Consider the following 9,270-nt stretch of genomic DNA (forward strand, 5'->3'; position numbering starts at 1 on the left):
TAATCGTTTTGGATCACCTCTCCACCGCTGTAGTCAGAGTGCTTTCGCTGGTGTTCGTCGCTGTCTGTAGAGTGTTTCCACGAGATCTATTTTTCTTGCTCTTATCCCAAAAGTCAAGAGATGCAACCACATCGTAGCCTCTCTCGTCCTCATAAGCGTAAAGAATCTCTTGCGAGCTCGAGTGCAAGAAACGGATGTTCTCAGCTATAATCACACGAAGAAGCTCTCCGCTCTCAACATGACGGATTTCAATGAAACCATTCTCAAAGGCTAAGAGGTACGGATACCACAAGGCAAACGCATGTGGAACTCCCTCCCAGTAAATAATCCACTTGGATCTCGATCTCCATCCACTGTGATTAATGAAGAAGGAAAAGTTAGAGTAACTCAACAGGAAATCAGAATTGATCCGGTCAATCTCGAGCGGTTTCAACCCCTCCTTTCCTATCACAAAGTCAAGAGAAGTATCTGCGGCATCCAAAAGTTGTTTGATCTCGTTGGTTTCCAACGAAACAATCTCAAATCCTTTGGAACATCCAACGCACAACTTCGTCTTGAGGAAGTTGATAGAAACGGGCTCAGAGTTAAATGAAACATCCTTGGTCTCGCTTGAAAACTTTCTTTTCTGTCTTTTCTGGTTCACAGGATCAATAGGCTCGAAAATTCTGATCAAATTAGACGACGATTTTGCAGCGCAAACAAGCATTCGTCCCGCGCAAACTCCAGTCTTGTAAAATGAAACATGCGTCATTAATTCTTTGCCTAGCTTGGCATTCTTGGCAGGATCGCCTCCATTAAGCACATCGCTAGGCCAGTAAAACAGTTTCTTGTCACTCAGTGCAAGAAGCGTCTGATATTCTCCTAGAATCTCCACCTGAATGATATTAATTTTGCTGATGATTTTCAACGGTTTCGAAACTATTCTGGCTCCGTTGTCGCTCACCCGGACATCACTAACATAGATACCGGCATCCGTCCCGTAAAGAAGTTTTCTTCCACCATCAAATGGAACGACACAGTTGATCTTGTTGTTGCTGTCGAAGAAATTAGACGTTAGTGGGGTAAGAGTGTAAACATCGTTATCTTCAATCAGCTTGCGTGTCTGCGTCTCTAATTTGTCAATCAACATTCTTTGGATTGGTGGAGTGGCATATAGAGTCAAATCGTAGCCACTTCTACCAAGATATGTGAAAGATATTGGGAATCTGGCAGAGTTGGTGGCTAGATTGAGACCCCCAGGTGCTTGAGCATCCTTGAACAACAATGATGAACTAGATCCCGTGAGCGAACCCGTTGAAGCGGACTTCTTTATTTGCTTAATTGAGGGACTTTCCTCTGATAAAGAAACAAACAATAAAGGCAATGGGATTGGTCTTTGGTAGACTCTGTAAACCTCACGCTTGTTGACAATCTTTATTCTGATGAACAACAATGCATGGTCAAACAAATACACTTGAACTTCTCCTTGCTTTTCCCTATCCTGGTAATTCCGTTTCTTCAGAACGCATTGATACAACAGCTTCCGGTGCTCAGAAGTCAATCTAAGATCAATATACTCACCAGGACGGAAAACAAGCTTCTGTTTCAACAGGAAGAGATTGAGCCTGTCCGAAGCCTTACCTGTTTCATAATTGATTCTTGTCAACATTTTTTGCAGAAGTTCAATTGCTTTATTAAGATTCTCGTAATCTTTTGATTCTGGATCTGTATGATCTCTGACACTCTTCAAAAGAAGGGGATACCTTGCAGGACGAGTGGTTGACTTGGAAAGATATGATGAAACATCTAATCTGCGTGATTCCGCTCTATTACTTGTATCCTCGATAAATCTCACGAAAAACGGATTGTGTCTCTTCTGTCTGTCGAATTCATACTTTCCCTTCACTTGACCTGCACCATATTTCACAAAAGGCTCAAACCTTGGAATAAATTCTAGGAACAAATCTCCAATTTGATCAACGATTGGTTTTTCTTGCTGTCTTTTAGTCAATGCTTCGGCAAACTTTGAATTGATTTCCCAAATTTCGTTAATGTTGAAAAACACAGTGTTGACAAAATGCTCACGCTCATTTTCTTTGATAATCTTGGTTTCTGACAAAGGCCTGATCCAGAACTCTCTCAAATACTCCAGATCCTTGACGAAATCACGTTCTGAGTAAATGAGTTCAAAGATACATTCCTGTCTTTTAACCTCTCTTTTATCCAGACTGTCAAGAACACTCTTAGGAACTGTCAGAGACCAGAAAGCCTTCTGCTCTTCCTTTTGAGTAAGTGAGAGGCGTGAGTCAGATCTTGCTAATGATGAGGCCTTTGAACCTAATCTAGCTTGTTGCTCAAGTCTGCGTGGGCAAACAATGCTGTAGCAGAGATTATCACGTGAACATGTTGGAGAATAGCATTCGGTCAACAAAGTGAACACTCCAACAACTGGAGCCCCGATAGAGTTTGACTTTGAATGCGATGGGGCGGTTGGGGAAGATGTCATTGGTGGAGAAATGGAGTTGTCGATTTCATGAATATCTGAGTTAACAGATTCATGTCTTTGTAAACCAGAGGTCTCGTTTGTATAGACATCGAAAACCTCTTCTGAGAACTGATACACCTCGTTATTAGAGTCGCGAAGTCGATGTTCATATGTCACATCGTGGAAAAACTTTTGTGCGTCCAGCGATCTGCCCAACAATAGGGCAAGATTTCTGTCGGAGGTTCGAATGATCCGAGCAATTGCATCAACGGCTTCGGAACCCGTGAATGAGTCCCTGTATTCAAGGCCATTTTTAAATTTGGAGTCCAACTGCACTCTTTCTTTGAAAGCCTTGGCAACTTTAGATAATACAGCAGGGTAGACGTATGGGACTTTCGTAGATGAGGAAGTGACAATCGTTTTGGAACTAATTGATCCCCCTGACAATAGCTTGTCTTTGTCTGTAGAACTTCTCAAAGAGCTTGAAGAAGCAACTCTCTTGGTGAGAGATGTAAAACTTCGAGATTTTTTAGGGGCCTCTTGAGGACCTGCATTAATGTCTGTTTTTTGGGGGATCAATCTTCCGGAAGAAGACATCTGGTGTCTACTGGTCGTAGTATGATACTTTTTCAAGCCCTCGCCATTCTGCTGGGGATCGTTGTATCTTTCGTAATGATCCGACGAAAGACTAGGCGATGATATGTTTCTGGTACCTCTCAAGAAATTAATGGACTGACGCATAACCGGACTTTTCTGGGTTGGCTCATGAAGTCCCGAAGACGATGGAGGTGTCTGTTGCGATGGCGATGGAAGATACGATCGCTGAGGAACAGGAGCCTGACTGTTAATTTTCGCTAGTTGGGGGCCTCTGTGTTGATGCATTTGGGGTAGAGCCGGCATATGCGGTGGAGGTTGTCTTTGACGAGGTAATGAGTCGGAGAACGATCGCATTTGTTGAGGATTAGGATGCTGGTTCTGAGGTTGCTCTGGATAATATTGTTCTCTTGCCTGCGGTTGGGGGATCGGAAGAAGATGATGATCCTGATGACTTGGTGGCTGGAACGCAATATTCTGCCTGTAAGGATGTGGATGTTGTTGAGGCTGAGAAGGATCAAGGTACCGTCTTTGGGGTCCACCTTGTGGAGGAGGTGGATAGTTTTGTTGATGTTGATAATTTTGAGGACTTGGCATCTGATTCAAATGTTGGAATCTTGACGGTGGTAACGATGGGATGTCCCCAACCGACAAGTTCTGCTGGGAAGGAATGTTCAGTTGCGGAGGCCTCTTGACATGAGGGTTTTGGTTGTTGTTTTGCTGCGGACGATACATGGTGGATGATTAATATACTGATCTAAGTCGCTGCGCGCCACTTGTGAACAGCAGTACGTCCGATTGGCAATCTTATGGAACTTAGAGATCAAAGGTTGGCTGTGTTTCAGCAATGCAGGGATTATATAATTATAATCCGTTCATTCAAGGAAAATAATAACTTTTGGCTGTTCCTTGTTTTTGGCTAGTTGCTCGTGCGGGCGGGAACGAGAGAGAAAAAAAGGCCAGTGCTCGCGGGCTTGAGCTAAATTTCAGCCTGGACTGCGGCCAAATTTTAGCGGGAGCACCAGCCACTCCGGTCATTCCGGCAAAATCATTTGTCCCCAGAAAAAAACACCTTGCACCATTTAAATTTAATCTTGTTAGTTGAAACATGCCAGTAAGTACCAACAAGTTGTAATCTAACCAATTAGGCTTATCATTCCACCTTTCTTGCTGAGGAGTCGCAAGATTCACGCTTGGTGGGCAATTTCGCCGTTTTGCCATTGAACACAAAGTTTAAAGGACCTGCCTTCCCGGCCACGTCAGACTACGACATCATCGACGAAGTGTTGGACTTGTTTAGAGCCAATTCTTTCTTTAAGAACTTTGAAATCAGAGGTCCTTCCGACAGAACGCTCATCTACGGGATCCTGTTTGTTTCGCAATGTCTCAACGCTTTGAACGCCTCCACGTCGCAAAATGAGGCGGTGCGTATTCTGACCAACCTGTCCCTTGACAACTTTTCGATTCCCGGTGAGATCGGGTTCCCATTGAACTCCCTGTACCAACCACCAAGAGACAAGAACGAGGCGTTATTCCTAAGACAATACCTGGCTCAATTCAGACAAGAGCTAGCCAACAGACTGATTGCTAGAATCTACACAGACGCATTGCCAAGCAAGTACTGGCTCGCCTTCACCAGACGCAAATTTATGAATAAGAGTTTGTAAGAATGCGACGTTAAGTTAATTTTTGGATATGTAAGTGTCTTTGTTACATCTTGTACAGCGACCCACCTCTATCTTCTAATTCGTTCACAAGATCTTGAACAGAGTCGCTTTGCGAGTTCCAACCCAGCATCATGCTGATTTTCAGACTTGTAAGGCACGGTAGTCTTTCCTCCCATAAAGCAATGGTCAGGTCGTCCGGATGGATTTTAGATCCTTGACCAAGAAGTCCCGAGGAGTCGATGCACAGAGTTCGCAATGGACGCGGATACTCTTTCAAAGGAGGAAGTAGATCGTCTTGGAACAGCTCCTTCGAAAAGTATTCGATGTTTATGTATAAATACACCAAGTTTGGACAGTCAAGAAAGACCGTGTCCAGAGAGTTTGGCTTTAATTTTGGCATTGGATAGTAGATTGCCAGTCTCCGAAGATTGTAGCCGATGCGCACCAGCATGTCGTCGAGGGATTCTCCAGTGATAAAGGGACAGTGTGAAAATTCCAAGCAAGTGATGGAACAAGGGAATCTCGACTCGGTTAGGAATTTTGGAGATATTCCACCTTGGAGTCTCAAATACCACAGATTGGCCGGCCACTCCATATCATAATCCTCGCATGAGATAGATGAGCGCGGGAATGACAATTGTTCAAGTAGCGGAGTTGATTTGATGGAATTAAATAGCTCTTTCAAATTGACAGTTTCGGAGACTAAGCGGAGATCGAGGATTTTCAAGTTGTGACAAAGTCTCAAACTAATAAGCGGAGAGAGACCAAAGCTGGACTGCGAAGAGATGAATATCTCCAACGAGTTGCTGAACCGTCGTAGCAGTTTTGAAACGTACGAGTTTTTACCCGATTGCGTGATCTGGGAAAGGTCGAGAATCTTGACGAATCCGTTGAATCTTTTTTTGGTTTGATATTGCGACACAGTGTCCACAAAAAGCGAGAAGTTCGACGACTTCAGTTTTGGATACCGGTAGAGTTTTGGAAGAAGCGTGATGTAGAATGCACGGCTAAGTAATAAATGACTTAAACAGTATGGGGTCTGCGAATGCTCTAGAATGAGAAGGATCAGCTCAAAGGGTAACTTCATCTGGTCTTGGCCATAGAACATGGTTCCTCTTTGCAAAGCGATCGACATCTTTAGGACATCGATCTTCTGAAATTGAGAAAGTGGCCAAATGTAATTGTACGAGTCCTTTACGGCTACTTGTGGCTCGGAATACTCTTCTGCCTCGAGATTTTCCTCCTCAACCGTCTCCTTCACGCCGTAAACATACTTCTTGTACAACTGACCCCGAGTTTTCTTGGGTCGGCTCTTATTAGCCATTACTAATAAATGTAGATAGTCTTTTTTAAGCGTAGAAAAATGCTTTTTATCTACCTCTGCTTACACATCTTTACACCTCTAAATAAGACCAAGCACCATCTTGAAAGAGAAAGGATCATACGGAACACCTTCACCTTCGAAGAACTTGGACATGGACTCGACCCAGTGCAATCTCAAAGAGTGCAACATGGCAGAGGTACCTTCCATGACCACCAAAATGGCGACTGTTAGCACAAACCACATGCCAAACATCAGGAACACGAAAATAGTGCCACCAAGTCCAGTGACTGCAAAACTGCGTGCAATAGTCATGGACCACAGAACAGACGACAACTGTGCGTGCGCAAGCGACAAAGCCCACAGACGCAGGTACGAGGCAGTGTGAGAAACACAGTTAAGACAGAACTCGATCGTGTGAATAACCTGGTGGATCATCACGTCGCCAAAAGTGTGTTCCTCATGCTCTTCGTCATCGTCCAAATCGAGGTTGCTGAGAAGGTTGTTGTCATTGGATTCGGTCGGGACTCCTTCATAATGATGCGAGTGTGAGTACTTGAAGTGCAATGGTTTGATGAGCAAAAGACATGGAACAGCAACCAATGCAATCAACAACAGAACAACCTGAACTGTCGATTGACCGCTGTAAAGCTCTTCCTCGACTTTTCCTGGTGCCAAGAACATATTGATCAGCATGTTCAGCAAACTTGGAGCTGGCTTTCCGATCTTGATCCAATCAACACACCATTTGTAAACTATGCACAACGACAAGTAACCAAAGATTCCCTGCATGAACAGAAGACCAGGAATGAAGTTTCCAATAATGTCTATCTTCGATTTGAAGTAAAGGGCATTCACCAACGAAAACACGTAGGAGTACGACATGTGAATGAATCCCATCAAGATCGACAATTTCATCTTGTATGAGTTGGTGAACAACAAATTGTTTTCGGTTCCGTGCCATGCTGGATCCAACCCAATAGGATACACTCCCGTTTGTGTTCCGGAGATACTGTCACCTTCTTTCCAAGACTCAGGCCATTTCCACCCCGACTTGAAGAAACTCATAGAGATGGAGAACACATCGTTGTAAAGAAATCCAGTGTACATCGAGAAGAAGCCCATCATCAGCAAGATGTATCTTCCGGAATATGCCATGTCGAATATCTCGTCTCTCTTCATCTTTGCAATCTTCTTCTCGTTCAGCACAAGTGCTGAAGCTGCCAGAAACATTATGAATCCGTGTCCCAGATCACCAAACATGATCGCAAACATGAATGGGAACGTGGCCACCGTTGGAAGAGCAGGGTTGACTTCTCTATAGGTTGCGACTCCGTAAGCATCGCACATAGCTTGGTATGCCGCAGTGAATTTGTTTGTTTTATGGTAAGTTGGAGGAGTTCTTGTGGTTTGCACGGTGTTGACCACAATTGGGAAGGATTCTTCAGGATTGGCTGAAAACTTACCGCTGATTCCTTCCAAAACGGCCTTCACCTTATCGAAGTCATCTGTAGGCACCCATCCTTCACCAATCAAACACTTTCTTGTCAAATCGTAATGACAGAGGTTCATGACTGAAAAAACGGATTTCTCAAGCTTGACAGCTTTCCACCAGACATCCAACTCAGTAGCAACGGCTCTAAGCTCAGTTCCCAGTGTTCTTTCAGTCGATTCCAAAACGTTAGTGACATCTGAAAGTTTGTCGTTCACCTCGCGCTTCTGTTTGGTTCTTTGCTTAATATCTTGGTCCACAAAGTACATATTTGCATCCAACGACTCGCAAATTTTGCGCACTCTGGACAAAATCACTTCTCCGTGAGCAAAAATGATGAAACTGTTCTTGTCCACAAATTCCTTTGACTTGACATCGTACATTTTCTGTTCAATTTCGGTGCTGGTGATAAACAGGTTACCACGCAGAACACGCCATAAAATCTTCTCCAAAACATCGATCTTGGCTCTTGGAATCACTCCGGTAATGAAGTTCGCATCATGAAGACCCCCGTTCTCTAAGAATTCAGGCTCGTTGATATCAGAAGAATCGGCCGTCTGCACATGGCTGAAAAATTCGTCAGTGGCTGCTAAAACCTGTTGATACTGCTTCAAGTCCATTTGCTGTTTCAAAAGATCCTCTGAGGCCGTGGTCAATTGACTCACTCTGTCTTCAAGCAACTGAGCATCAACAACAATCTCATCCAATTGACTTGTAGCCAGAACTTGGGAATCACTTTCCAGGTCTGTCTCCACAAGGGTGATGTCTCTGGATTCCATTTCCTTCTGTAGATACCGGTACTGTCTCTCAGTGTTGTCCAGCCGTCTGATCTCATTGACAAACGAGCGCTGGAACCCGTTCACCTTCTTGTTCAGGTCACGAAATTCAACAAGCCCCAGCTTGCCTAACGAGTAAATGGCTGTTCTTCCAATTTCTGCCGGAATGTAGAGTTGTACAAGAGACATTTCCGCAGAGCCTGATGTTAGAACTCAATTGTGTGGTGCTGATACTTACGGAAAATGGCTTCGGGCTCCCCAGACATGCTTTTTTGGTCAAACTTGAAGCTTTAGCAGTCGTCTGTAAACTTCAATTACAACTGACACACAATTTTCTGCAGTGCTGCAATTTCGCCCAATTGTGCCATGCACGCCGGTTGGGTCGTCGTTCTTGCAAAAAAGTTCCTGGCGTGTTTGGTGTACGGGTGTCTGGTGACATGTAATTCGCTAGCCTAATCGGGATCGAAGCCGCTAAGAAAAACTGATAAGGTACTCATGCATGATTAAGCAGAAGCCAAGTTTTTATTTAACGGCATTTGATCGCTGTGTGAGGCCATTCTCAACCCACAACATGTCTCATATAGCTCCCGTTCACTCCCGGATATCGGTGATAATGTCCCAGCAGTCCCGAGTGAGAGAAATCGACGCCACTCAGGCTGCTGGAGACGAAGATCTGTTGAAAGAGATTGGTTACAAGCAGGAACTTACACGGAAGTTTAAAACCTACGAAATCTTTGGTATCGCGTACAGTGTCATGGGTATTGTTCCCGGTATTGCTTCCACAGCTGGTATTGGTCTTGCTGGAGGTCCTGCTTCGTATGTTTGGGGTTGGTTTGTCACCTCCATCATGATTATCACTATTGCATTAGCAATGAGTGAAAATGGTACGTCGGAGAAATTCTTTTTTACAGAGATGGTCTTAGGATTACATTTCCATAACATTTTGCACAGCCTTT

The 9,270-nt window shown here is 44.1% G+C and overlaps 7 protein-coding genes across 7 annotated transcripts; 4 read left to right on the plus strand and 3 right to left on the minus strand.

Annotated features, from left to right (window-relative positions):
- Positions 1-13: 13 nt before the first annotated feature.
- OGAPHI_004891 (uncharacterized protein) lies at positions 14-3,793 on the minus strand (the record flags this gene model as incomplete). The annotated part of the gene is made up of 1 exon (XM_046206018.1): positions 14-3,793. The coding sequence occupies one exon, from the start codon at positions 3,791-3,793 to the stop codon at positions 14-16; it is 3,780 nt and encodes a 1,259-aa protein (XP_046060457.1).
- OGAPHI_004892 (uncharacterized protein) lies at positions 302-734 on the plus strand (the record flags this gene model as incomplete). The annotated part of the gene is made up of 2 exons (XM_046206019.1): positions 302-382; positions 456-734. The coding sequence occupies 2 exons, from the start codon at positions 302-304 to the stop codon at positions 732-734; spliced, it is 360 nt and encodes a 119-aa protein (XP_046060458.1).
- OGAPHI_004893 (uncharacterized protein) lies at positions 3,083-4,725 on the plus strand (the record flags this gene model as incomplete). The annotated part of the gene is made up of 3 exons (XM_046206020.1): positions 3,083-3,124; positions 3,445-3,684; positions 4,234-4,725. The coding sequence occupies 3 exons, from the start codon at positions 3,083-3,085 to the stop codon at positions 4,723-4,725; spliced, it is 774 nt and encodes a 257-aa protein (XP_046060459.1).
- A 43-nt stretch (positions 4,726-4,768) lies between these two features.
- On the minus strand, positions 4,769-6,049 carry OGAPHI_004894 (uncharacterized protein; the record flags this gene model as incomplete). The annotated part of the gene is made up of 1 exon (XM_046206021.1): positions 4,769-6,049. One exon carries the CDS (start codon positions 6,047-6,049, stop codon positions 4,769-4,771), a length of 1,281 nt encoding a protein of 426 aa, XP_046060460.1.
- Positions 6,050-6,127: 78 nt separating this feature from the next.
- On the minus strand, positions 6,128-8,503 carry OGAPHI_004895 (uncharacterized protein; the record flags this gene model as incomplete). The annotated part of the gene is made up of 1 exon (XM_046206022.1): positions 6,128-8,503. One exon carries the CDS (start codon positions 8,501-8,503, stop codon positions 6,128-6,130), a length of 2,376 nt encoding a protein of 791 aa, XP_046060461.1.
- Positions 6,237-7,370, plus strand: OGAPHI_004896 (uncharacterized protein; the record flags this gene model as incomplete). The annotated part of the gene is made up of 2 exons (XM_046206023.1): positions 6,237-6,418; positions 7,142-7,370. 2 exons carry the CDS (start codon positions 6,237-6,239, stop codon positions 7,368-7,370), a joined length of 411 nt encoding a protein of 136 aa, XP_046060462.1.
- A 424-nt stretch (positions 8,504-8,927) lies between the features above and the next one.
- On the plus strand, positions 8,928-9,270 carry OGAPHI_004897 (uncharacterized protein; the record flags this gene model as incomplete). Its single annotated transcript, XM_046206024.1, has 1 exon — positions 8,928-9,270. A coding segment is annotated over one exon (343 nt), but the record flags the coding sequence as incomplete, so codon positions are not given.

Source organism: Ogataea philodendri (genome assembly GCF_020536065.1).
Source record: "Ogataea philodendri strain CBS6075 chromosome Unknown scaffold15, whole genome shotgun sequence".
NCBI lineage: Eukaryota > Fungi > Ascomycota > Pichiomycetes > Pichiales > Pichiaceae > Ogataea > Ogataea philodendri.